General features: G+C 49.8%; 3 protein-coding genes across 11 annotated transcripts in view; 2 read left to right on the top strand and 1 right to left on the bottom strand.

Moving 5' to 3' along the window:
* Nucleotides 1-23,153, top strand: part of BSDC1 (BSD domain containing 1) — a 30,280-nt gene extending 7,127 nt beyond the window's left edge. For 2 of the 9 annotated variants that reach the window (XM_009203994.4, XM_003891512.4), the window contains exons 3-11: nt 754-870; nt 3,493-3,711; nt 6,899-6,953; nt 9,076-9,191; nt 9,624-9,692; nt 9,859-9,937; nt 11,133-11,612; nt 19,743-19,846; nt 21,609-23,153. In XM_009203994.4, the coding sequence (XP_009202258.1) occupies nt 754-870; nt 3,493-3,711; nt 6,899-6,953; nt 9,076-9,191; nt 9,624-9,692; nt 9,859-9,937; nt 11,133-11,612; nt 19,743-19,846; nt 21,609-21,641 (1,272 nt within the window). In that variant the 3' untranslated portion in view covers nt 21,642-23,153. Of the gene's footprint in view, nt 1-753; nt 871-3,492; nt 3,712-6,898; nt 6,954-9,075; nt 9,192-9,623; nt 9,693-9,858; nt 9,938-11,132; nt 11,613-16,445; nt 16,472-19,742 lie in introns of all 9 variants that reach the window. The other 7 variants (XM_009204003.4, XM_003891510.4, XM_009203983.4 and 4 more) reach the window with 4 other exon arrangements.
* Nucleotides 23,154-23,941: 788 nt separating this feature from the next.
* TSSK3 (testis specific serine kinase 3) lies at nt 23,942-26,518 on the bottom strand. Its single transcript, XM_003891514.4, has 2 exons — nt 25,411-26,518; nt 23,942-24,672 (listed from the first exon to the last, which is right to left on the bottom strand). Exons 1-2 carry the CDS (start codon nt 25,553-25,555, stop codon nt 24,011-24,013), a joined length of 807 nt encoding a protein of 268 aa, XP_003891563.1. The 5' UTR covers nt 25,556-26,518; the 3' UTR covers nt 23,942-24,010.
* On the top strand, nt 26,010-26,975 carry FAM229A (family with sequence similarity 229 member A). Its single transcript, XM_003891516.2, has 3 exons — nt 26,010-26,295; nt 26,377-26,523; nt 26,713-26,975. The coding sequence occupies exons 1-3, from the start codon at nt 26,162-26,164 to the stop codon at nt 26,813-26,815; spliced, it is 384 nt and encodes a 127-aa protein (XP_003891565.1). The 5' UTR covers nt 26,010-26,161; the 3' UTR covers nt 26,816-26,975.
* Nucleotides 26,976-27,263: the final 288 nt, after the last annotated feature.

Here is a 27,263-nt window from a genome sequence, read left to right as displayed (position 1 = left end):
CATGCCTTAGGCTGGGTGGCTCACGCCTATAATCCCAACACTGGGAGGCCAAGGTGGGCAGATCACCTGAGGTTGGGAGTTCGAGACCAGCCTGACCAACATGGAGAAACCCCATCTCTACTAAAAATACAAAATTATCTGAGCGTGGTAGCGCTGCCTGTAATCTCAGCTGCTCGGAGGCTGAGGCAGAAGAATTGCTTGAACCCTGGAGGTGGAGGTTGCGATGAGCCGAGATTGTGCCATTGCACTCCAGCCTGGGCAACGGGAGGGAAACTCCGTCTCAAGGGGGAAAAAAAAAAGTCACGTACCTTTTTTTCATGTTATTTGAAACTTGATATGAATATCATGATTTAAAGCATATCAAAGCAATTAATCAAAGCCAGTATTGTTTTCAGACTGACTGTGCCCCCACTTTTCCAGTTTGTGCTTGAGAATCTCTGGTCTAGATCGCCTCCCTCATTTTATAGGAGAAAACTGAGGACTAGATGAGACTTACTCATGGCCACATAGCTTGTGAGTGCCTAGGCTGAGACTCAGTCTTCATGCTCAGAGTAGCAGGAAATTCTCCTGCACTCTCTGCTGTCAGGTAATCCCAGATCATGGAATTGGGACAAATGAGCTTTGTTTCTGAGCCCAAGCTCCCCTGCCATTTGAGATTTCCATGTGTCTGTCTGGTACTGAAGAAGCACAGGGAACAGGAACAAGGGGTGGTGGGGCCAGCTGGCCCTGGCATCCCTCTCTGTCTTCCCACAGTCCTCTGAAGCCTTGGAGTTCATGAAGCGGGACCTGACAGAGTTTACCCAGGTGGTGCAGCATGACACGGCCTGTACCATCGCAGCCACGGCCAGCGTGGTCAAGGAGAAGCTGGCTGTGAGTACCACCCAAACCCTCCCAAGTAACTGCCCCTCGCAACCTGCCCTGTCCTGGGTTCCCAACCGTTAAGTGATTATTTTTTTCTACCATTAAGTGGTTATTTTTCCTCCCATTTTGAAAGAATTGTGTCTGGCAACCAAACAAGCTGCGTATTTTAAGTAATAATTAGTTTTCCCACTTCTGTATTGTTTTAGCAAATGCTTTCCATTAGCAAAGTCATTCATGTTGACAATTTAGAAAATACAGGCAAGTAAAAGAGAAAGAATGAAGAAAGGAAGAAAGCGAGAGAAAGACCTAGAGACATCCATAACTCCATCTCCCAAAGATAACTACTGTTAATATTTTGGGGGTGTATCCCTGATGTACACTTCTTTTTCAAAACCGGGGTCAACTGAATACCATGTTTTGTAACCTTTTTTTTTTTTTTGAGACAGAGTCTCCATTTGGCGCCCAGGCTGGAGTGCAGTGGCGCCATCTCGGCTCACTGCAAGCTTTGCCTCCTGGGTTCACGCTATTCTCCTGCCTCAGCCTCCCAAGTAGCTGGGACTACAGGTGCCTGCCACAACGCCTGGCTAATTTTTTGTATTTTTTAGTAGAGACAGGGTTTCACCATGTTAGCCAGGATGGTCTCGATCTCCTGACCTCGTGATCCGCCCGTCTCGGCCTCCCAAAGTGCTGGGATTACAGGCTTGAGCCACCGCGCCCGGCCTGTTGCTGCTTTCTTATTTCAGTTTTTTCCAGTATTGTACACAGAGCTACAGTAAACATTCTGCTAAACCTTTGCCCAGTGCCATAATATTTGCTTTATAATATAATTGTGGAAGGTATCACAGAGTGGTTAGTTTAAGCCTTTTACTATACTCAAAACTGCCCTCCAGAAATGTTGTACCAACTTTTTTTCTTACTGGTCCTGTTTTTTGTTGGTGGTTGCTGTTGTTTTGAGATGGGGTCTCACTCTGTCACCCAGGCTGGAGTGCAGTGGCATGATCTCAGCTCACTGCAACCTTTGCCTCCCCGGTTCAAGTGATCCTCCTACCTCAGCCTCCTGAATAGCTGGGACCACAGGTGCATGCCACCACACGCAGCTCATTTTTGTATTTTTTGTAGAGACAGGGTTTCACTCTGTTGCCCAGGCTGGTCTCAAACTCCTGAGCTTAAGCGATCCACCTGCTTTGGCCTCCTGAAGTGCTGGGATTACAGGTGTGAGGCACCGTGCCTGGCTTGTTTGTTGTTTTCTGGTTTTAGATTCAGGGGATACGTGCACAGGTTTGTTACATGGGAATATTGTGTATATACTGAGGTTTGGGCTTTTAATGAACCCATCACCAGCTAGTACCCCGTAGGTAGTTTTTCAATCCTTGTCCCCCTCCCCCAATACTGGTTTTATTAATCAGAAATGTACAGTGGAAACCTCTTACAAGATGGAGGTTAGATTCTAAAGTCAGCGTGAGAAGGAAAAATTGTGGTCAAAGATATCCCTGCAAAGTTCTGAAATTTCCAGTGAGGTAAAGCATACTGTTTTTTATATTACAATTTTCCCTTTAGCATTGGAACAAATTGCAGCTTCTTAATTTGATCACCAGCTGAATCAGTTATCTTGTAATTAATTACTCATGTTATGAAAAATGAGTTTTGGAATTTTTTAGTCAAGCTTATTTTGCTGAATCCTCTTGTAAAATACTGTCTCCATTCTAACCACAGCTACTGATGAGCATGACAAGTTGTAACCCTGCTGAACTGCTATAAGTCTAGCCAATAGCAGAGATATCACTTGTTTATTTCATTCATTTATTCATTTTTTAAATTCAACAAATATTGTTACCTGTAACAATATGTGCCAGGCATTATGATAGGTTATAGGTTTAAAATGCTTCGGCAGCTTAATCAAGAGTAAGTATAATTTTCCACGAGGTTTTTAGACCCTGTTCTCAGCACCCTATCCCTGCCTGCTGGAAGGCATTCTGACCAGTGTGGTCTGTATAGTGACCCTCAATTAGTCCCAGGCAAGGCAAGGCTATCTGTTCTAATCCTGCCCATATGTTTCCAGCCTTTTGTACGAAGTATTCTACTTCCTGAGCAATAATGATGGTGAAATTGCAATATTACAGTGCCGCAGTTTGTTAAGCGTATGCTGTGTGCCAGGCATTGTCCATGCCCTATCTTTTAATCTTCATGGTAACCCTATGAAGGATGTATACTTGTCCGCATTTTACAATAAGGAAACTCAGATTCAGAAAGGGTTTTGGTCTCATGACCAACAAGTGGTAGAGCAAGGATTCAAACTAGCTTTGTCTAACTCCAAAGCTAGTACCCCTTCCACCACTCTACCCATAGGCCCTCTTCCCCACTGATATGTCTATGGTATGGACCTTCTCTGGCCAAGTTTTGACCAGCCTGACTGGCCTTGAAATTTTGATGAAACAGCCAATCAAAGATCTTTACTCTGATCTACGCAGGCCTACCATGGCCCTGTTCTGCAGACCCACTTGGGGGATGGAAGACCCTTGCTTCCTCCTACTCCTTCTCCAGCCCCAAAGATGGGTGAAGAGTCGTGAGCACCTCCCTGGTCCCCCAACACACGATACACCTTTGCCCCAATGTTTTACCCCCATACCCCAGATTGCAGCCTGTTGCCGGGGCGCTTGCTTCCTCTGCCCATTCTCTATACAGACGGAAGGCTCCTCAGGAGCAACGGAGAAGATGAAGAAAGGGTTGTCTGACTTCCTAGGGGTGATCTCAGACACCTTTGCCCCCTCACCAGACAAAACCATCGACTGCGATGTCATCACCCTGATGGGCACACCATCTGGCACAGCTGAGCCCTATGATGGCACCAAGGTATTCACTGACAGTCTCCCCTACAGATGCCTAACATCTGTAACCTGGGCTTTAACTTACAACCTGTACTCACAAAAGCAACCCATGTTCAGGCCAAAAAATCAATATGGCCATATTATTAATAGTAAATCCAAAAATACCAGTAAGCAAGGACAAGTTAATTATTTTTAAACTCATAATTGCATCACCGAAAGAAAACCCCTGATTTCTTATTGGTATATAACCTCACATTTGTTTTTGTTTTTAAACATAGGTAAAGATAGTTTGGTTTTTCCTTTTGAACAAAAAAGACATTTTATACATGCGGTTTTCTAACCTGCTTTTAAAAAACCAACAAACGTAGCATCTTTCTTTTTTTTTTTTTTTTTTTGAGACGGAGTCTTGCTCTGTCGCCCAGGCTGGAGTGCCGTGGCCGGTCTCAGCTCACTGCAAGCTCCGCCTCCCAGGTTCACGCCATTCTCCCGCCTCAGCCTCCCGAGTAGCTGGGACTACAGGCGCCCGCCACTTCGCCCGGCTAGTTTTTTGTATTTTTTAGTGGAGACGGGGTTTCACCGTGTTAGCCAGGATGGTCTCGATCTCCTGACCTCGTGATCCACCCGTCTCGGCCTCCCAAAGTGCTGGGATTACAGGCTTGAGCCACCGCGCCCGGCCTCGTAGCATCTTTCCTAATCACCTTTTTTTTGTTGTTGTTGTTGTTTTCTTTTTTTTGAGACAGAGTCTCGCTCTGTTGCCCAGGCTGGAGTGCAGTGGCCGGATCTCAGCTCACTGCAAGCTCTGCCTCCCAGGTTTATGCCATTGTCCTGCCTCAGCCTCCTGAGTAGCTGGGACTACAGGCGCCTGCCACCTCGCCCGGCTAGTTTTTTGTATTTTTTAGTAGAGACGGGGTTTCACTATGTTAGCCAAGATGGTCTCCATCTCCTGACCTCGTGATCCACCTGTCTCGGCCTCCCAAAGTGCTGGGATTACAGCTTTGAGCCACCGCGCCCGGCCCTGTTTTGTTTTTTTTAATGAGACAGGGTCTCACTCTGTCACCCAAGCTCTCTCTGGGGCTCAGTGGTGCAGTCACGGTTCATTGCAGCCTCGACTTTCCAGGCTCAAGTGTCCTTCCACGTCAGTCTCCTGAGTAGCTGGGACCACCGGCGTGAACCACCACATCCAACTAATTAAAAAATATTTTTTTTGGTAGAAACAGGGTCTCGTTATGTTGCCCAGGCTGGTCTCAAATGCCTGGGCTCAAGTGACTCTCCCACCTTGGTCTCCCAAAGTGCTAGGATTACAGGCGTGAGCCACTGTGCCCAGCCAGCCATAATTTTTAATGTCTTTAAATTCTTGCAAGTGAATATAGCATTAATTATTCCATTATTTCCTTCATATTGCATATTTGGATTCCTTTCAGCTTTCAAGCATAATAAGGAACGCTGTGGAGAGCATTTTTAGAGGCATAATCTCCACATTTGGGTTATTTAGACTAATTTCTAGTAATATATGTATAGGTAAAGGGAGAGAGGTGTCTTCAGAGCACTTAAAGCAACAGCCACGGTAGTGTATTTTTGCTGCATTTTCGCATTTTCTTTTCTTCTTCTTTTTTTTTTTTTTTTTTTTTTTTTGAGACGGTCTCACTCTGTCACTCAGGCTAGAGTGCAGTGGCATGATCCCAGCTCACTGCAGCTTCAACTTCCTGGGCTCAAGTGTTCCTCCCACCTTAACCTACCTAGTATCCGTAGTAGCAGGGACCACAGGCATGCACTACCACGCCTGGCTCTTTTTTTTTTTTTTTTTTTTGTAGAGACGAGGTTTCCCTATTCTGCCCAGGCTGGTCTCAAACCGCTGAGCCCAAGTGATCCTCCTACCTCAGCCCCCTGAAGTACTGAGATTACAGGCATAAGCCACCACGCCTGGCCACATTGTGTTTTCTATTTCATGGAGAGTTTTCTTCTAAATTTACAATATAATGTCATGGCAGCTGGGGGCCCTCTTTGTAGTTTGTTCTTTTGAAATAGGGTCTCACTCTGTCCCCCAGGCTGGAGTGCAGTGGTGCGATCACAGTTCACGGCAGCCTCCATCTCCTAAGGTGCTTCTCCCACCTCAGCCTCCTGAGCAGCTGGGACTGCAAGCACACATCACCATGCCCAGCTAATTTTTATACTTGTAGAAACAGGATTTCCCCATGTTGCCTAGGCTGGCTTTGTAGCATTTTATCACATTGAACTTCTTTTTTTTTTTTTTTTTTTGAGACAGCGTCTCTGTCTGTCACCCAGACTGGAGTGCAGTGGAGTGATCTTGGCTCACTGCAACCTCCACCTCCTGGGTTCAAGTGATTCTCCTGCCTCAGCATCCTGAGTAGCTGGGATTACAGGCATGCACCACCATGCCTGGCTAATTTTTGCATTTTTAGTAGAGATGGGGTTTCACCATGTTGGCCAGGCTGGTTTTGAACTCAGATCTCCAGCAATCCACCCACCTCGGCCTCCCAGAGTGCTGGGATTACAGGCGTGAGCTACCGCACCCGGCCCATGTTGAACTTCTGTTCCAAAAGTACTGATTTTTCAAGTATGTATCAACAAGCACTAGTATTAGCACCACCACTTAGTGAACATGTGAGTGGAATTGTGAAAATGTTTGATAAGATTTTGAGCCATAATGACAGTGAATTATCACCAAAACCACTTACAGACAGCCCATGTTTCCTGTAATACTGAGGAAGAAAGGTGGACTTCGTCTTTGCCAGCTAAGTTTGCCACCCTGTGGTCCCAGTGAGAACGTAACTTGGTAGAGACTGGCTATACAATTAATAAATTCTTGAATGGTTTTAATTGGAGGGAAATTGTGTTATTTTAAAATTTATCCCTAAATTTTGACTTTATTAATATATGGGCACTAACATTTTTCAAATTTCACTACTACAAAGCATTTTACAAATAATTTTGTAGCCTGCTTATGCTGTATTTTCTTAGCTCCTGGGGTAGAATACTGGGTGAAAGGCCATTTTTCTGGGAACCCCAGTTTTGGATGCCCAGCCTAGTGCTCCACTCTCCGTGCCACAGTGCTAATTAACAAGTGCCCTGGGGGTATCCTAGCCAACAAGGGAGAAGCTGGGTTGTGGTTGACTGAGTATCCTGGCAGAGAAAGGGTGCTTTCTATGCCCAGCATCTCAGGATTTCTGTTTCCTCTTCTCTGTTTCTTACAGGCTCGCCTCTATAGCCTGCAGTCGGACCCAGCAACCTACTGCAATGAACCAGATGGTGAGAGGGTAGCAGTGAGGGGGTGGGCTTGTAGGGCAAGTAAGGGGGTCTGGTTGTAGGCCCTGTTTGTCTCAGGTAGCAGAGGCCAGGCACCCGCTATGTAGGGGGACCAGAGTGAGACTAGTGTGTACCTTATACCGTGTGGATTGGGTTGATGTTCTCTTTTCTTTCCTGAACATGAGCTGTCCTGCCCACCTTGCAGGGACTTGGCCCCTCTCATCCCTCATCTTTAGCTCAGCCTCCCTCCCAGCCCTGCTGCCCCACTTGCCTTCTCTTCAGCTTGTGTTGGCTAAGCCCCTGCCATGCAGCAAACTCCATGATGGAAACTGGAGATCAGAAATGAGCCAAACCCTCCACCTAGTCCAGCCCTCCAGGAACTAGTGGTTAAGAGGGAGAAAGCAGAAACAGTGAATAAAGTAGAAATACTAGAGAGCAGCATGACTGCTTCTACAGAGCAGCGGGACAGTGGGAGCCCAGAGGAATGGCACCTTTCCTGGTCTGGGAACCAAGCAAGTGATGCTGGAGTTGGGTTTTGTTTGTTTGTTTTTGAGATGGAGTCTCACTTTGTCGCCCAGGCTGGAGTGCAGTGGCGCGATCTCGGCTCACTGCAACCTCTACCTCCCGGGTTCTAGCAGTTCTTTTGACTCAGCCTCCCGAGTAGCTGGGCTTACAGGCGCCTGCCACTGTGTCCAGCTGATTTTTGTAATTTTAGTAGAGACGGGGTTTCACCACATTGGTTAGGCTGGTCTCGAACTCCTGACCTCAGGTGATCCACCCGCCTCAGCCTCCCAAAGTGCAGGGATTACAGGCATGAGCCACCACACCTGGACGGAGTTGGAGTTTTAAGGTTAAATGAGACGTCAGTTAACTTCACTATGAGAAGTGGGGAAGGGCATTCAGGCAAAGATTGCTGGGAGAGAGAGCAGGGAGCACCCCACCTTTTAGTAACGCTAGGTTAAAGGGTGCGTATGAGGAAGTGAAGGCAATGAGAGCAGCTCATGGGAGCCAGATTGTGAAGGGCTTGGTGTGCCAGACCAGGCAGTTGGAATTTTGGCCTAAAAGGCTCACAGTAGTAGCTCTAGACCTCTCTTTAGTCACAAAGGCCTTTAAAAATCTATTGAAAATGACAAGCCCTCTCTCCACAAAACTTTTTGTGCAATATGGGAATTCTTTGACCCTTTGAAGCCCATCTTGGACTCCAGCTTAAAAAGGCCTCCCACAGAGAACCAGTGAAAGTTTTTGAGGCCTGGGGTGATCAGAGTTTGCATTTTGTAAAGCAGCCCTTGGGGCAGCATTGTAAAGAATGAAATAGAAAGACAGAAGACAGGAAGACCAGTTAGGAGGCTAGGTAGGAATCCCGTGTCAGAGGTAAGGCCAAAACCTAGGAAGAGTCAGGTGGCATGGAGAGGACAGCAAAGGGAGGAGATAGGATGGCCCCCAGATTGGATAACCCTGTCAGATAATCAGGTGGGAAGGAAAATGAGCGCATGGTGTGTTTGCAGGTAGAAGTATCGGGGGTACTTGGAACTCTGGATCTGGGGCCAAGAGCGTAGCCTGGGCTGCAAAGAGAGACACAGTGGGAGGATGAGGTTGAAACTTGTGGTTTAGTGGCAATTATTTTGGGGGAAAAAAAAGCCAGAGAGAGATGGAAAGGAAAGGAAAACAAAAAACCCACAGAGACTCAAATGGACCAACCAGAGAAGTGGAGGAAAATAACAAAGGAGTGAGAAACCAGGAGAGACAAGGGCTTCGGGAGGAAGGCAATGGCCCCCAGAGTCAGAGATGGTCACAAGAGGGAAGACAGAGAAATAGATGTTGGCTCTGGCAGCTGGGGTCATGTGACCTAAGAGCAGCTGTTTCAGAGACGAGGAGACTCAGTAGCCAGGTGCCATGGGCTAAAAAGCGAGCAGGGATATGAGAACATGGAGACTGCAGCCCCTTCTGGAGATCACTCAGGTGCACACCCGCCCCTTCACCCTGCCTGACCCCCTACCCTTGGCTAAGTGGCTTTGAACACACAAGCTTTCTTCATTTTCCATGTCCAGCCTTAGGTATATTCTGTAGGCCCAGTGTTCTTTCCCCAGACCAAGGGAACTGACTGTCAGCATCTGTCCCTCTGCAGGGCCCCCGGAATTGTTTGACGCCTGGCTTTCCCAGTTCTGCTTGGAGGAGAAGAAGGGGGAGATCTCAGAGCTCCTTGTAGGCAGCCCCTCTATCCGGGCCCTCTACACCAAGATGGTGAGGGCCCAGTCTGCAGGGCCTCAGCCAGCTCCAGGCTTGAGGTGTTGGGAGGTGGGAGGGACATGTTCAGAGTCACTGTGGCGTCATCTGGCTCGGAGAGCACTGGGAGGCTCCATAGAGCCAGACCAGCCATATCCTGAGCCAAGAACTCACATGGGAGAACCTGGTTTGCCAGGCTTCTGGCAGTCAGAGAATGGTGAGAAATGAAAGGGCCAGCAAAGCCTGATGGGAGTTCTTTTCTCCCTCCTTGGCCAACCCGGACTAGGAAGGTGGGTCTGGCCGAAACTTTGGTCAGGATGGAAGTGCTCTATCACTGCTAAGCCACTTACTGGGTCTGATAGACTTGCTGGGAATAGACTGATAAGGGTGGGGACACAGGCCCCACACAAATACTCCCAAAGTCTCACCTCCATTTTCCCCTCCCTCCAGGTTCCAGCAGCTGTTTCCCATTCAGAATTCTGGCATCGGTATTTCTATAAAGTCCATCAGCTAGAGCAGGTACGCTGGTCTAGCCTGGGGAGGTCCCCACTCAACCCTGGGGGAAGCAGGCTGGATTTATTGAGAGAAGAAAGGGATACAGGGTGCCAAGAGTTGTGGGATCAGGACCAAGATCTGGGAAGAGGGTGCCCTGACTTCCTGTGTCCATCTGCTCCCCCACATTCAGGAGCAGGCCCGCAGGGACGCCCTGAAGCAGCGGGCGGAACAGAGCATCTCTGAAGAGCCTGGCTGGGAGGAGGAGGAAGGTAAGAGGCGTTGAGAGGTGAAGGGCAAGTGACATATGTGTGGGACACTCTGGGCTGGGCCATGCTTTCTGAAACCTGGAGAGACTTGGCGCCCATCAGGGAAGAGTAGGGAGCGAGCACATTGTATGTGCTGAGGATAGGCAGAGCTAACAAGGAGATATTGAACAAGGCTAGTGGAATTCCGATTTAGCTACAGAAATCCCATGTGTCAGTTGGTGTAGATTCCCCTGCCAGCCCATGAACCAGTTGCCACCTAGTCACTGGGGAGCTTCTTGAAAATCCAGATTCCCTTCCCCACCTTCTAAAGAAGACTGTAAAGAAGCAGCCAGACATGTATTTTAAACAAGCTCCTTGGGAATATTAATGCACAGGCTGGTTTGGGAACCACTGAGTTAGGGAGGGAGCTGTGCATCCTCTACCTGTAGCTCAGTTTATAACAGCACGTTGGAGCCTTCTGGATGATATAATATTAATGCATTTCTTAAGTGTTTACACCATATGTTGAGGCTGCACTAAGAGCTTTACACAGAGTCCTTACCACCACCCTATTACCCCTCTTAAGGATAAAAGTAAGTTAAGAGTAAAAGTTAGGTGACTTGCCCAATCATATACCTAGGATGTAGCAGAGCCCAACGTGAACCCAAAACTGACTCACTTCTGAGCCTTGGCTTTCTAATCCATAACAGCCCCTTGAACTGCATTGCTGGAAGCCCACCAGGCATTAGGCCCCAGGGCTGAGCAGGACTTTTGACTAGCAGGGAGTGTCTGCAGAAGCATTGTGATGGCAAAGGGGAGAGCTAAATGACACTATTGAGTCTTTTTTTTTTTTTTTTTTTTTCGTTTTGAGACGGAGTCTTGCTCTGTCGTCCAGACTGGAGTGCAGTGGTGCAATCTCGGCCCATTGCAACCACCGCCTCCTGGGTTTAAGCGATTCTCTTGCCTCAGCCTACCGAGTAGCTGGGATTACAGGCATGTGCCACCACACTCAGCTAATATTTTTGTATTTTTAGTAGAGACAGGGTTTCACCATGTTGGCCAGGCTGGTCTCAAAAACTCCTGACCTCAGGTGATCCACCCGCCTTGTTCTCCCACAGTGCTGGGATTACAGGTGTGAGCCACCGCGCCCGGCCCCAAGGTTGTCTTAGGGCTGGCCAGGGTACATTTCCCTCTTGCCCCTCCCTTTCTCTCTCTACAGAGGAGCTCATGGGCATTTCACCCGCATCTCCAAAAGAGGCAAAGGTTCCTGTGACCAAAACTTCTACATTCCCTGAAGGAGGACCTGGCCCCCAGAGCCCCTGTGAAGAGAATCTGGTGACCTCAGTTGAGCCCCCAGCAGAGGTGACTCCATCAGAGAGCAGCGAGAGCGTCTCCCTCGTGACACAGATTGCCAACCCGGCCGCTGCACCTGAGGCACCAGTGCTGCCCAAGGACCTGTCCCAAAAGCTGCTAGAGGCATCTTTGGAGGAACAGGGCCTGGCTGTGGATGTGGGCGAGACTGGACCCCCGCCCCCTATTCACTCCAAGCCCCTAACCCCTGCTGGCCACCCCAGCGGCCCAGAACCCAGGCCTCCAGCCAGAGTAGAGACTCTGAGGGAGGAGGCTCCCACAGACTTACGGGTGTTTGAGCTGAACTCGGACAGTGGGAAGTCTACACCCTCCAACAATGGAAAGAAAGGTAGGTCTGGGCTGGGAGTGGTGGCTCATGCCTGTAATCCCAGCACTTTGGGAGGCCGAGGTGGGCGAATCACCTGAGGTTGGGAGTTTGAGACCAGCCTAACCGACATGGAGAAACCCTGTCTCTAAGTACAAAATTATCTAGGCATGGTGGCACATGCCTGTAATCCCAGCTACTGGGGAGTCTGGGTCAGGAGAATTGCTTGAAGCCAGGAGGCAGAGGTTGCAGTGAGCCGAGATCGCGCCGTTGCACTCCAGCCTAGGTAAGAAGAGTGAAACTCCATCTCAAAAACTAAAATTTAAAAAAAAAAAAAAAAAAGGTAGGTCTGGAGGTCTAAGCCCATTGTTGTGTGGGGTCAGGGCCACCTCCCAAGGCAGATTTGTCTCCTTGTCCCTTTTTAGGATACTATGAGCAGATTTTTTTCATTTCCAATAGTGATGACAGCTGCTATATATTGACTATTTGCTAACATGTTTCATTCTAAGTTGCACATTGATCTCTGAAATAAGAATGCATCTTACAATTGTTGGCATCTTAAGAGTCAACAAAACAAGTTTGATGCTAGATCCCATGCTAAATATGTTATATGGCACTTAATTTCTCAGTATTACTGTCCTCATTTTACAGATGAAAAAAATGAGGCCCAAAAATATTAGGTTAGGTAACGCCCAAGTTCATATGGCCAGGAGGCCCAGATTCAGACCCAGGGCTGTCTGACTCCAAGCCCATGCCCTTAACTAGCACAGTGTGCCAATTTCTATCTTTTTGGACAATTTAACCTTACCCTGGCTTGGAAATCCCAGTGACATTGATGTTAAAGGGTCTTCATCCTGTGTAGCCTTAGGAAAGTCATTCAGCTTCCCCAGGCCTTTATTATTATGAAATATATAAACAAAACTCATACGTGCAGTTTAAAGAAGAATAAAATGAACATCCATGAACTTACAGTGACCCAGCTTGAGTAATGGAGCTTTAGTTTCTTATCTGTATAATGGAATTTTAGACTGGAGACTCTGAGTTTATGTCAAAGAGCAACCTCTGTAACTGCAGGAATTAAAGGATAAGGATAGCCTTGGTGTCAGCCTTTTTACCACATCCAAAATACCACTTCAGGTATGGCTGATTATCACTAAGAACCGCCCCCCTCCCAGTCCCCCCACCACCTGCACACTTCACACAGGCATCCTCCTGTCTTTGCTAACACTCAGCACCAGCCACAGCCACAAAGCTTGCCCGGCAGGTAAGGCCTGGCCTGCTGGCCTAGGAAGGGACTGGTTTGCCACAGTGGATGGGAAATGAACCCCACCTCACCTCTAACCTATTCCCTGATGGAAACCATGGAGTTTCCAGTCTCCAACCCAGTGCCTCCCTTCTGACTGATCAGTGAGGTCATCCATTGGGCTCCTACCTGGTTTTGTTTTTTTTTTTTTTGAGGCAGTGTCTCACTCGTGTCGCCCAGGCTGGAGTGCAGTGGTGCAGTCTTGCTCACTGCAGCCTCCGCCTACCGTGTTCACTCCATTCTCCTGCCTCAGCCTCCTGAGTAGCTGGGACTACAGGCACATGCTGCCACACCCAGCTAATTTTTTGTATTTTTAGTAAAGACAGGGTTTCATTGTGTTAGCCAGGATGGTCTTGATCTCTTGACCTTGTGATCTGCCCACCTTGGCCTCCCAAAGTGCTGGGATTACAGGCGTGAACCACCGCGCCCGGCCCAAGCTCCTTCCTGTTCTTTATGAGACACTGAGTGGGAGAGGGGCAGAAGCCGCAGCCTTTGTGAGGGAGCATAAAGCAGGATGGGCCAGTCTGGTACTGGAGGAGTTCAGAGAAAGAAGGAATCTCTGGACATCTGTGTTGCTTTGCCAAGGAGACAAGCCTTGTATAGGAGAGTTGACGAGTTTGGGGCAGGTGCAGGGGAGTGGTAGTCTAAGATGAGGGGGCCTACAAGGACCAGCTAGCAAAGGGCATGGTGCATGTTTAAGGGGTGGTGACCTAAACCCACTCTTCTGTATTCTCTCCCAGGAGAAGGAGGTACAAGAAGGGTGAGTGGGTTGACTCAGAAATAGAACTTCGGAATTTAAAACCTTAAGCTGGATTCAGAAGGTTGGCCTTGGGGCCATAAAGCAGCAGAGCATGGATGCTAAGGGTGTGGGTTCTGGAGTTCAGACAGTTCTGGGTTCAAATCCCAACTTTGTTCATAAGCCATGTGACTTCAGAAAGATTACTAATCTTCTGTAAGCCTTTGTTTGCTCCTCTATAGACGGGATAATTGTTTCATGATAGATCCTCAATCAGAGCAGAAATTTAAGTAGAGCCCTGCTTTGGGGAAACGATAATAGAGGTAACATTCTCTGAGCACTTTCTGTGTGTCTAGCTCTGTGCTAAGCACTTGATATGCATGTTACTCAATCCTTACAAAAGCCCTGTGAGGGCCGGGCGCGGTGGCTCAAGCCTGTAATCCCAGCACTTTGGGAGGCCGAGACGGGAGGATCACGAGGTCAGGAGATGGAGACCATCTTGGCTAACACAGTGAAACCCCGTCTCTACTAAAAAATACAAAAAACTAGCCAGGCCTGGTGGCAGGCGCCTGTAGTCCCAGCTACTAGGGAGGCTGAGGCAGGAGAATAGTGTAAACCTGGGAGGCGGAGCTTGCAGTGAGCTGAGATCCAGCCACTGCACTCCAGCCTGGGCGACAGAGCAAGACTCCGTCTCAAAAAAAAAAAAAAAAAAAAAAAGCCCTGTGAGATCTGTATACTTTTTCCTATTTTTCTAGTGGTAGGAACCTGAGATCAGTCACACCTAATAAATATTTCAGTGAGTATGAAATAGTCCTGTAGAAGAGGGAAGAGTAGGTGATGGGCCTGACAGGTATAATAGGGTTGCTGGGTGGATGGTCCCAGGGCCCTTGTGATTGTAGATTTTAAGTGAGACCATCAACCTGTTGTATTTTTGTTCAGTCACATTCAGTTGCTTAGGTGCAGGAAGAGAGCAGATGGGGAGTTGGATCTAATTAGGTTCAAGTTTAGCCAGGTAAAATCAGTGGATGAAAAGAAGAAAGTCCGCTGGGCCTGGTGGCTCATGCCTATAATTGCAGTACTTAAGGGAGGCTGAGGGAGATGGATTGCTTGAGCCGAGGAGTTCAAAACCAGCCCTGGCATTGTGGTGAAACCCCATCTCTACAGAAAATACAAAAAGTTAGCCAGATGTGGTGGCACATGCCTGTAGTCATAGCTACTCGGGAGGCTGAGGTGGGAGAATCACCTGAGTGGGGAGGTTGAGGCTGCAGTGAGTTGAGATCGCTAAACTGCCCTCCAGCCTGGGTGACAGAGCTGAGACCCTGTCTCAAAAAAATAAAAAGGAAAGAAAAGAAAGTATATGCAAGAAGTGATAAGAATGATGGCTTATAGAATATGAGCTGAGTAAGGGAGAGAATGAGGGATAGTGAAACAGTTGGAGGGTTACAAATTACAGGTTTCATTTGGAATTGGGCTACAAAGGCTAATCAGAAAAAATTAGTAGTGGTTGGAGACTGGATGGAATTGAAATTATAGGAGAAGTAAACATAAGCTCTTAACCACTCTGCTATGCTGCCTCTACTGCCCTCGGGGCCTGTGAAAGGAGAGGCTGAGGATGTGCTACGGAAGACCCACCAGAAACAACTGTAGTCAGGTGGGAGGCAGCCAGAGTCTTGGACCAGGCTGGAACAGTGGGAACAGAGTAGAGGAAATAAATCTTAAAAGGAAGAAAGGGGGCTTGGAGACAAAGTAACTCCTTTTTCCTCTTGGGCCCACGTCCTAGGGTGATATAAGGCTTGGTCTCTGGGTTCAGCAGAGTCTCTTAGGGTGCCCTAGCCAAAGGGTTTTACTGGGTCCCAGGGTGATTCCTGTCATTGCAGAGCTGCTTCCCACCTACATTTTGTCACAGGATTCGTCTGTTCTGAGAGACTGGACTTCTTTCTGCACAGGAAGGGGCGAGAGATTGGGGCAGGCCTGTGGCCTGGAAGGAGCCTAGAGGTTAAGACCTTACTTCATGACTGACTGTGTAACCTAAGAGCAGTATTGCCTCTGTTTCTTAACTGGGGAAGCAGAGGGCCAATTAAACAGAATAAAATGAGCTGTGAGTGACAGCACTACAAAGTTAGCAATCACCTGAAAACTTCCATTTTCAAAACCAAACCAGTAGAACTCCATCCTGAAGTCTTCAATTGTAGCACAGGTTAGCTCTCTGCCACGTACACATTGTGATGGAGGTCTTAGTGCTCTCCTTATGTGACAGGACAGGACGGTGGAAGGAGGCACATGGCAGAGAGAGCCCAGCTTCACATCTCCCTGTGCCACCTGAAGCCTTCGTTTCGTTATCTGTATACGGGGACTGTTAATACCCACCCAAGAGGTAGATGTGGAATATTCCAGAAATGTTAGTGGATACTCTGTTCTTTACCCCTGAAAGGGTGTGCTGTAGCATTTAAGCCTGAAGAGACGGTTTCAAGTCCCTAGAGGGCAGCCTGAGGTTAGGGAAAGCTGTCATGGCCACAGACAAAGCCCTGAAGTGAGGAAGCAACCAAGAGTCTGGCTAACCCACAGGAAGCCTGTGGTGACAGCCAGATGAATGTCACTTAAGTGTCCTGAAGGCACAGAGAGATGTAGGTGCAGAGTCAGAAGAACTGGGTCTTGGCTGCCCTGACTTGCTGAGGTACCTTGTACAGAATGACTTAACTCTGAGACAAGGCCCTTAGAAGAAAGGCAGCACCATTCATTACATAGCCATGTGTATATACGTAATAGGCACTTTATATTCATACCTCTAATTCTAACACCATTGTTTCTCAAACTGCAGGCCCAGGTCTACACAGAATCACACAGGTACCTGCTTACAACTTACAATGCAGCCTTCCCAGCCACCAGCTAGACCTGCTGAGTCTTTGTTGGGATCGGGGGTGGACAGGGTAGAAGTCTGCATTCTAATAAGCTTCTCCAGTGGTTCTTTGCAGAGGGTGCTTTTATCCATATTTTATAAATAGACTGAAGCCCACAATAATTTGCCCAAGACTACACAGTTAAGGAGTAGGTATTCAACCCAGGTCTGCCTGGCCCCAGAGACCATGCTCTGGCTGGCAGAGAGGATGATACAGGAAACCATATAGGGAATGTGGGAGCGGGACTGAGGGGTAGGTCCCAGCACCGAGGCATCTGGCGAGGAGTAGTCAGAGAAGAAGAAATGAAGATGTTTACTGGTCATGCCATTGGAGGATGAGGGACCCACTCTTTTTAAAGGTACTTAAAAAAAAGATTACAGGCCGGGCATAGTGGCTCACGCCTGTAATCCCAGCACTTTGGGAAGCCAAGGTGGGCGGATCACGAGGTCAGGAGATCAAGACCATCCTGGCTAACACAGTGAAATGCCGTCTCTACTAAAAATACAAAAAATTAGCCAGGCGTGGTGGCGGGCACCTGTAGTCCCAGCTACTCGGGAGGCTGAGGCAGGAGAATGGCGTGAACCCAGGAGGCAGAGCTTGCAGTGAGCCGAGATCGTGCCACGGTACTCCAGCCTGGGCGACAGAGCAAGACTCCGTCTCAAAAAGAAAAAAAAAAAAAAGATTACAAAGTAATATGTGTTCATTTTTGGAAAAAAGTTAAGAAAAATCACCCCATGACCTCATCACCTAGAGATAACTTTGCTAGTGTATTTGGATATCTTGCTCATCTCTTCTGCATGTGTACATGCATCTGTGGGCATTTTTTTTTTTTTTTTTTTGGAGACAGTCTCGCTCTGTCACCCAGGCTGGAGTGCAGTGGCCGGATCTCAGCTCACTGCAAGCTCTGCCTCCCGGGTTTATGCCATTCTCCTGCCTCAGCCTCCCAAATAGCTGGGACTACAGGCGCCCGCCACCTCGCATGGCTAGTTTTTTGTATTTTTTAGTAGAGATGGGGTTTCACTGAGTTAGCCAGGATGGTCTCAATCTCCTGACCTTGTGATCCGCCCGTCTCGGCCTCCCAAAGTGCTGGGATTACAGGTTTGAGCCACCACGCCTGGCCTGTGGGCACATTTTAAAGCTGGAATCATACTGTACATGCTTTATTGAAAGGAACTATTTGTGTAGTTTGCTTCTTAATAACTTTTATATATACACTTTTAATATTGCCTATAAGAAGTCATAGCCAAATATGAATGTTTAGAGCAATGATCGTCAAATAGTACAGACAGGCATCAGAATCACATAGAGCAGGGGGTGGTAAACTTTTTCTGTATAGGACCAGACCATAAATATTTTAGGCTTTTTGGGCCATGCAGTTGAAATTACTGGTCTCCGCTCTTGTAGCATGAAAGCAGCCATAGACAGTATGTAAACAAATGATGTGACATGGCTGGATTTGATCCATGGGCCATAGTTTGCCAACCCCTGGTTTACAGAAAGGGTCTGTGACTATTGAGTGCCAACTATGTGTTCTAAGAACTTGAAATACATAAGAGAACAAAACAAAAGATCCCTGCTCATATTCTAACTCCTCTATTAATAGACAATAAACATATTAAGTCTGATTATGTAATATGTTAGAAGTGATCACTACAATGGAAAAAAGATCAATCCAGAGCCAGGCGTGGTGGCTCTCGTCTGTAATCTCAATACTTTGGGAGGTCGAAGCGGGCGGATCAGCTGAGGTCAGGAGTTTGAGACCAGCCTGGCAAACATGGTGAAACCCTATTTCTACTAAAGATACAAAAGTTAGCCAGACATGGTGGTGCGCACCTGTAATCTCAGCTACTCAGGAGGCTGAGGCAGGAGAATCACTTGAACCTGCAAGGCGGAGGTTGCAGTGAGCTGAGATTGTGCCACTACACTCCAGCCTGGATGACAGAGCGAGACTCTGTCTCCCAACCTCACAGCCGAAGAAGAACATCTAGAACAGAGTGAGGGTGATGATCGGTTGCTCTTTAGGATGGTCAGTGTAGACCACATCTAGAAGGTGAGATTTGAGCAATGGCATAAAGGAGGTGACAAGTTGGTCTTGTGGGTATCTGAGGAGATGAGTTCCAGGTGCAGGGAACAGCCCATGCAAAAGCCCTAAGTTGGGAATGCGCCTGGTGTGTTTCTGGAGGAACAGGATTAGTATGGGCAGAATGGAGTGAGGAGGAAGAGGTTCACTGTTTTGGGTTTGAGGGGAGGTTTTTGTTTTGTTTAGAGACAGGGTTTTGCACTGTTACCAGTGGCATGATCATAGCTCACTGCAGCCTTGAACTGGGCTCAAGTGATCATCACACCTCAGCCTCCTGAGTAGCTGGGACTCCTCAGGTGTGCACTACCATGCCTGGCTAATTTTTAAATTTTTTTCTAGAGACAAGGTCTCAGTTCACTGTTTATTTCCTCTGGAAGATTTCTGTGACTCTCTTGGAGCCTCTGAGCCACAGTGCTTCTCCACTCTTTAGTAGCCTGCTTTTTCTGAGGTAATAGTTTAAGGCTGTTTGGCATGGATGTGAAGTTCTTCTCCAGCCTAACCTCTGACAGCCTACAGTGTTCCATCATGTAACTCACTATTTACTTGTCTAATTCCCTGTCAGTGGACTTTCAGATTGTTTCTAGGTTTCCATCACTATGACAGCACTGCAGTGAACACTCTTTGCTAAATTCCTGACTGAATCCAGGATTTTTCCTTAGAATAGATTCTTAAAAGTGGGGACGAGGCGCCGTGGCTCATGCCTGTTATTGCAGCACTTTGGGAGGCCGAGGCAGGCGGATCATTGAGGTCAGGAGTTTGAAACCAGACTGGCCAACATGGTGAAACCCTGTCTCTACTAAAAATACAAAAATTAGCTGGGCATGGGGTCATGCTCCTGTAGTCCCAGCTACTTGGGAGGCTGAGGCAGGAGAATCGCTTGAACCTGGGAAGCGGAGGTTGCAGTGGGCCAATATCGCACCACTGCACTCCAGCCTGGGCGACAGAGCGAGACTCCATCTAAGAAAACAAAACAAAACAAAACAAAAAAGTGGGATTGCTGTGCCAGAGTGAACACAGAATGTAAAGACTTGTGTATTTGTGAGACCCTTTTAAAGCGTGCTGTCTCCCCAGCTACACCCTCTTCAAGTGTCCCTTCCCTGCCTCCTCCTGCTTTTCACACTGTGGCTCGTGGTTCCAGGCTCAAGCACAGACATCAGTGAGGACTGGGAGAAAGACTTTGACTTGGACATGACCGAAGAGGAAGTGCAGATGGCACTTTCCAAAGTGGATGCCTCTGGGGAGGTGAGTGGGCCTGGTGGGTCAGAGGGACGCGAGCCTAATGGTCCTGGATGTGAGAACTCTCCCCAGCCAGCCCAGCTGTCCCCTCAGGAGGGTCACTGCTCCTGTCTGAGGTGAGAGGTTGTGGGAAAGGAGCTGGAGCTTCCTGCTCAGATCCACAACAGTGGTCATCGGTAGGCTCCACTTCCCCTCAGTTCCAGGGTAGATAGAGGGGAGAGTTCTTGACATTAGCTCTGTATCAAAATTGCCTGAGAAACTGCTTAAGAAAACAGATGCCGTTTTCTTAAGGGGCGCGGTGGCTCACGCCTGTAATCCCAACGCTTTGGGAGGCCAAGGTGGGAGGATTGCTTGAGGCCAGGAGTTCAAGACCAGCCTGGCCAATATAGTGAAACCCCATTTCTATTTTTGAAAAAAAAAGACATCAAACCCTGCCTGAACTTCTGAGTTGTGGTCCCCAGATATGAGGCCTGAGTATATACTTGGCCTTGGAGACAAAAGACCAGTGTGATCAAGGGCAAGTTACTTAACCTAAGCCCCTGATTCCTCATCTAAAACATGGAATTGATTATTATAAGACCTGGCTTATAAGCTGTAATGAGGTGATCCATGTAGACACCTTAGGGCTAGTGCCTGAGACATGGTGGCACTCAGGAGACATTAGTGATAAACCCCACAAAACCCATTCCAGTTATTCAGCTCAAAGAGGCCTTAGTACTGTTATTCTTCACTACCTCTCAGAATCAAAAGTGGCTCATTTAGATTCAGAGGCTGGAACAGTCCAAAGCTCTCCCAGCTAATTAATGACAGGACTGAGGCTGCAGCCCAGATATCTGATTCATGTCAGCATTACTTCCACTGTCACATAAGAACCACATGAGTCCTTCCATCGTGTAACTCATGAGCCTGTTAGAAAGAGGTGGACAGATTAGAGAGACCTGTGAAGGGCCTCCTTTTTCATGACGGGAAACTGAAGCCTTGGGGGAGTATTTTATCTACAGGAGTATTTTGCACTTGTGACTACCTCACTATACTCAGAACAGAGAAGGCCTATAGTGCCCTGTCAGGCCATAGGGGCTTGCTGGCTTTTTGTGTCTTTGCAGCCCCCTTTAAAACCTGATTGCAATACACCTGAGCATTCTAGAACCTCTTATACCAGGGCTTAGCCGACAGCAGGCCAAGAGTAGGAACAAAGCAAGAAAAGGTTCTGTGGGGAGACTTGAGCTGGGAATTAGGGTGTTGGTGCCCCTAGTGAAGACCTAGTGGGCACCTTAGGCCACTGCCACCTCTGTTTTTAACCATAGTGCCACTCGGAGAGTGGCCCCCATTCACCCAAAGGCTAAGTAACTTGCCCTTGATTACACTGTTCTTTTGTGACCAAGGCCAAGTATCTGCTCAGGCCTCCTAATTATCTGCATCTCAGAGCCATGGCATTATCTGCTCAGCAGGAGGCAAGTTCTCCTTAAAGGACTGGGGCTGACTTGGTTCCTGTAGGCAGCCATCACCTTGTGGTGTCTGGTGTTGGTTGTCGGAAGCGTTTCCTTTAGGTCTGAAATAATCAGAGCAGCAGGCCCACCCCTCAGGCAGAGGGCAGCTCTGCCCCTCAGACACATTCCTTAAGACTAGGGGTTCACTCTCAGTAGGGGGCAGAGTATGGCCTAAGGTAGGGGATGGGAGGTGGCTCTGCTCAGCAAGGGGAGGTTAGGTCTGGGCCTGACTCAGGAGTAACTATGTGTTTGTGATCTCCATTACTCCCTCCCATTTGCAGCTGGAAGATGTAGAGTGGGAGGACTGGGAGTAAGGGAGCCAGAGGGAGCAGCTCCCCACCCATGGCATCTCTCGCCTCCCTCGTTCGTCTCAGCCTAGCCCTGGAAGACTCTGAGAATGTCCCCCCAAATCTCCTTTGCCAACCAGAGCTCTGGGCACAGATTCTGGTGGCTCCCTGCTGGCCTTCTGGGCCTCTGCTCATGCCTGGAAAGGGGCTCTCTAAATCCCGGCCAGGAACTCTGACTTGTGCCAACAATAGGATGACCCGAGGGAGAGGAAACCTATCCCCTGTCACCAGAAGAGCCTGTGTTTTTTCTGCTGAACACCCACTGTTCCTGAGGACTCCTGCTGGGAAGTCCCAAGGAATAGTTCTAGCCCTTCTGCCTGTGTAGACAGAAGCTAAACCACCAGTCTCTCGGAGGAAGCCGAGACAACACACACTGTCCACCATAAGCAGACAGGGAGGGCCACGCCACCTACCCTTGGCTAAACAGGGACAGCAAACACATTTTGGTTCCTATCCCAGTGGGTAAGATGCACTTATCTCTGGGAAATTTGCCTCTCCTCTCTTGGGAATCTCCCCTTCCCAGGCATTTTCCATTCCTGGAAAGGCTCCTTTGGGGTTCAGAATCCAGAGACCAAACCCTGACCCACCTCCTTCCTTTCCTCCAGCCCACGCTGGTCTGTCCCTATGCCTTCCCAGGGCGGCTTCATGTCAGATGCACCCAAGTCCTTAGCCCAGCTGTGCCACCTGCAGGAGTTCGCTCTTGCATTTCTTCCCCTCCCCAAGAAGGGAGGGGGCCACTTGAGGCCCTTCTGTGTGTTGCCTGGCAGGATACCTTGTCCAACCAGCTACCCACCTCAACTCCCCTGTAGCTTAGGACACAAAACAGCTACCAGTGGTACAGAGCGGTGATCACAGCCGAGTACTTACAACTCTGGTAAGCCTAGCTTCTCCGCCTCAGCCCTTCTGCTTCTGGAAGGGCTATCCTGGGGGTGAACTTGAAACTCTCATCAGGCTTCTGCAAAAGCTCTTCTTCCTGAAGACAGACCCAGCCTTTGCGCTCTCACCCTCCAGTCTGGTAAAGCTGCACCTCTGGGGGAATGAGGGGCTGCAGGAATCTCTGGAGAGCCTGGTGCTTCACGATGCTGCTCTGGTGATTCTTGTACCTAATCTGGTGTGCTCACCAGCGAGTGAAAGGGATCGTGGTCAGGGACACCGAGAGAGTGGGGTCACTTCTACTTCAAACCTTCAGTGAGGGGGTGGGTTGGAGAGAATGCTGAATCTTTTTTTTGACGGGATGGGGTTTTTCTCTTTGTAATTATTTCTTTAATTAACTTTTTGGTTGTTTGTGCAATATTATATATTTTAAATTATAATGCATCTCCCCAGAGTATTTTGTAGCTGGGAAAAGAAAAAAGGAAAAAAAAAAGAAAAAAGATTCTAACAGCTGTTAGTTTTATAATTAAAAAAGAAAGAAAAAAGAACTTTGTCCTGAACCTTTTACAGACTTGCCGTTAACAGCATTAAAGTGATTCAACCAAAGCTGGAAGGTGTCTGGGGTCTATTTTCGTCCCCTTGGCAGCTGCACTGGGCCAGGGCAGGACTGGCTTCCCACTTGGAGCCAGAAACAGGGTAGAGGGATAGCCTGGGTCCAGAGGACATCGCTTGTCCTCATCCCAGATTCAGCTTTGCCTTTGGGATAAGAAAGGGACAGGGCTCCCAACAGGCCTCTCACTGGGACAAGGAGTCGGGAGGCCATCTCTGCACTCCTGACACCTCTGCTTTTCTTTGGAAAGGAAGTTGCAACAACAATGGCTTCAGTTGTTCTTGGTCGTTTTTCTCCTCTCCTCCCCCTGTTTGTATATGATTCTGGGGTCTATTTTAATTAACTTTAGTATGAAAATCACTTGTCAGACCAGGCACTGGTGGCTCACGCCTGTAATCCCAGCACTTTGGGAGGCTGAGGCAGGCCTCCACTTAAGGTCAGGAGTTCGAGACCAGCCTGGCCAACATGATGAAACCCCATCTCTGCTAAAAATACAGAAATAGCCAGGTGTGGTGGTAGGTGCCTGTAATCCCAGCTACTAGGGAGGCTGAGGCAGGAGAATCGCTTGAACCTGAGAAGCAGAGTTGCAGTGAGCTGGAATCGTGCCACTGCACTCCAGCCTGGGCGACAGAGCAAGGAGAAAAAAAAAAAAAAAAAAAAAAAGCAAGTCTGAATGAGGCCCTTTGATTCCATGAAGATCTCTAAAAGGAAAGAGTGGTAGTAAGGCTCCGGTAGATGTAAGTTTTAGGATAAGTAAACTTAAGGCGTAAAATATATATCACCATTTTAGAAGCGGATTTTTGGGTTTGCTTTCTCCCCCTACTTTATTGGGGAGCACTTGCCATTGCTTTTATCAAGTGCTTGCTAGCCATGGATGCCAACTAACTTCTTCAATTGAAGGCCGGAGGATCATGTCGGGTTCCAGGAGCCTCTTGAGCAGGTCCTGGCAATCGGCCGAGATGCTCAGATGAGTGGGGAAGGACACCCCCTTCTGCTGCTGCCACAGCATCTTGGGGATGTCTGTGTCATCAAAAGGTAGGCTGGCACAGAGCATGACATACAGGACCACACCCATGCTCCAGACATCACCTTTCTTGCTATCATGGGGAATGCCCTGCAGCACCTCAGGGGCGGCATAGGCTGTGCTGCCGCAGAATGTCTGGCTCAGCTCCCGGCGCGACTTGGGCAACACCTTGGCAAAGCCAAAGTCAGTCAGCTTCAGGTTGAAGCCCTGCAACAAGGCGTTCTCACATTTGAGGTCCCGGTGGGCCACACCACAGCCATGGCAGTAGCGGATGGCCTCAACCATCTGACGGAAGAGGGCCTTGGCCCGACTCTCAGGCAATGGCCCCCCATTCAGCACGCAGTCAAAGACATCCCCTCCCTCAGCCAGCTCCATCACCAGGCAGATTTTCCCGTCGGCAGACTCCAGCATCTCATACACCTGGATGATGTTCTTGTGTTCCAGGGTACGGACAATTTGGAGCTCCCGAGGCAGGAATCTCTGGATAAACTCTGAGGAAGTAAGGGGAGGAGAGATGGGCTGGCAGATCAGAAAGGCCCACCTCCTCACACCTGTCTCCTGCCTTCCAACTTCTGCCCACCTTGTCTGGGTCTTATTTCTTGGCTCCCTTAATGGTCTTAAATGTGTCTAGCTGCTTGGACATTGCAAAGAATGTTTACTTCTATTATTTTTGTCATTAGTGTATCATTCAAAAAAGAACCACTCCCACCAGCCTCATGGACTGTTGAGCAGTCTGTGAGACTGGATATCAAGGTGCTTTAGGTGCTTTTAGACAAAGCCACAGAATCACAAATTATCAGGCCTGATTTGTCCACAGGCTGGTGAGCCAGCTCCTCCCGCCACTGTCCCCTGACCCCATAGTTCTTTCCATGAGCCCTGTCTTCCTTTTTCCCATCTCCACGGGCCTTGGCACCAGCCCCTGTTCTCTACTAGCCCTGGCTGTGGCCTCTGCCAGTCTCTGTTCCCCTGCCGGAAAGGAAAGCCTGGCTCAGGTTTTGCCTCTGAGGATCCTTCACCTCATGCCACTTTAATCTTGCATTTTGGGGGGTGTAATGTTCCTGGACTCCAAGAATCCCTCTGTTACCCACTGACCCACTCCAGAGCTGCCATCCGGCTTGCTTGGTTCCAGGCCAGTGGGCGCAGGGAGTGATCAAATGATCTTTTCAACAGGAGGAAGCACCCACCGCCTTCAGCCAGCCCTCCTTCCCTCCAAAGGGGCCCCAGCTCACCTTCTGGCCCTCCCATCTTGTCTATAACTTTAATTGCCACTTTTCTTTGGTGTTTTTTGGAAAATGCTTCTTTGACTTTTGAGTAGGTCCCTTCCCCAATGGTCTTGCCCAGCTGGTACCCATTGGAGAGCAGAAAGTCCTCCATCCTGTCTAGCGCCTCCTTCCTATCACCCTCTCAGCTCATGCTGCCTCTGCGAGGCAGCTCTACTCCACCATCGCCTTTGGCCTGCTCCTTTTCTCCCCAAGGACTTCATCCGCAGCCGCCCCCAGCGTTAGAACATTGTCTGGACACAGCCGCGGGTGGTGGGGAGGGAGAGGGCCAGACATTTTTAAGCTCCGGCGCAATTGTGATGTAAATGCTGTGTGACCCTTGGCCAAAATGGGCAGTGCCCCTACCTGCCCTCACTACCACCACCAAACCCAGCCCGGATTAAGTCACCGCCGAGCCCGCCCCCGCGCCAGGCACTGAGTCGTAGCCCCGTCTGGGAGGGCGCTCCTCGGCGTCTGTGTGGGCCGGGAAGGCTCGGCTCCTTGACGTGGACGCCGCCTCGCGGCGGGTTGCCCTGGCCTGCTGCGCCCCCATCGGGTGGCTGGGGTCTGCGCTACCCCGTCTCCAGGCGCCATGGCCAGATCCCTCCAGTCCCCGGTTCCGGCCCGCGCTGAGTGCCAGGGGCGGCCGGGGGCGCCGTTGGGGGTTCTCCAGTGGGAGGAACGGGTTCTGTGAGGTCAGCGCGCCGCGGCCCGGGTCACAATGCTGCCCTCCTCGACGCCCGGGTCCGGGCCCGCCGCAGAGACCTGCCCGGCTCCGCCTGGACCGGAGCGTTCTCCCGCGGCCAGGGCTCGGGCAGCTGCTTCCAGCCTGGGACCGGTCTCAGCCTCCGGGAGGTGAGCGACGGCCCAGGGGGCGGGCGCGAGGCGGCGGCGCCCGGCTGCCCGGGAGAGGCCTGACCGCCACTCCCCGCGCAGAGCGCCCCGGGGCCTGGACATGAGCGCCCAGGAGCCCCCGCAGGGTCGGAGATTCCCCATTGAGGCCGGAGACTCCCGTGGCCCTGCCGCCTCCCCCGAGTCCCAGGACAGCCCGGAGGCGGTAGCGACGGAGCACAACCCGGTCAGGTGAGGCCCGCGCCAACCCCCTCCGCCCGTCCCGCGGCCCCGCCCTCGGTCCCACTTGGCGCCCCCAGCAGTCAGGTCCCCGCATCCACGTCCGGACCCCCGGGGACCCAGGTGCACTCCCTGGATGTGCCCCACAGGATGGGCCGGGCCCCCGCCTCAGCGCCCCCTGTCGCGCCCCACTTTCCCCAGGCCGCTTCGTCGCTGCCCCGGATGCCACTGCCTGACGCTGCTGCACGTGCCCATCGACGTCTACCTGGCCATGGGCGGGAGCCCCCGGGCCCGCGCCACGTGAGTGCGCCTGCTCCCTGCGGCTCCGCGGGAGCTGGGCGGGAACGAGGCCCCCCCGCGGGCCACCACGCTGAGGTCGCATGCGCCGAGCACGAGACAATGATGCACATTTTAAAATAAATGATGCACATTTTAATAAAGCACAGCATAAACTGTTCTTTCCACTCCGGGCTGGCAGTGTATGTCTATCCGTCGGGCCCACTAGCTGCTCTGTCCAGTCCAATAACACTTTCCCTTCCGCGGCCTCCTCGCTTGGACACAGCCCCAGGGGCCTGCCCTTCCACCTTTCAACCTATGCCACTTCGCTCCTCCCATTTTTTGCTGGGCAGCCTTTCCCCTGGGGCCCTGCCCTTGTCCGAGATCTCTCTAACCCTCTCCTAGTTCTCTGGTGAAATTCACATCACTGTGCTGGACCCCGGTGACCCACAGAAGTGGGGGACAGGAGGGAGAGG

This window comes from Papio anubis, chromosome 1 (assembly GCF_008728515.1).
Source record: "Papio anubis isolate 15944 chromosome 1, Panubis1.0, whole genome shotgun sequence".
Lineage (NCBI taxonomy): Eukaryota > Metazoa > Chordata > Mammalia > Primates > Cercopithecidae > Papio > Papio anubis.
Note: the sequence above shows the minus strand (reverse complement) of the source record. Positions and strands in the feature narration are given on the sequence as shown.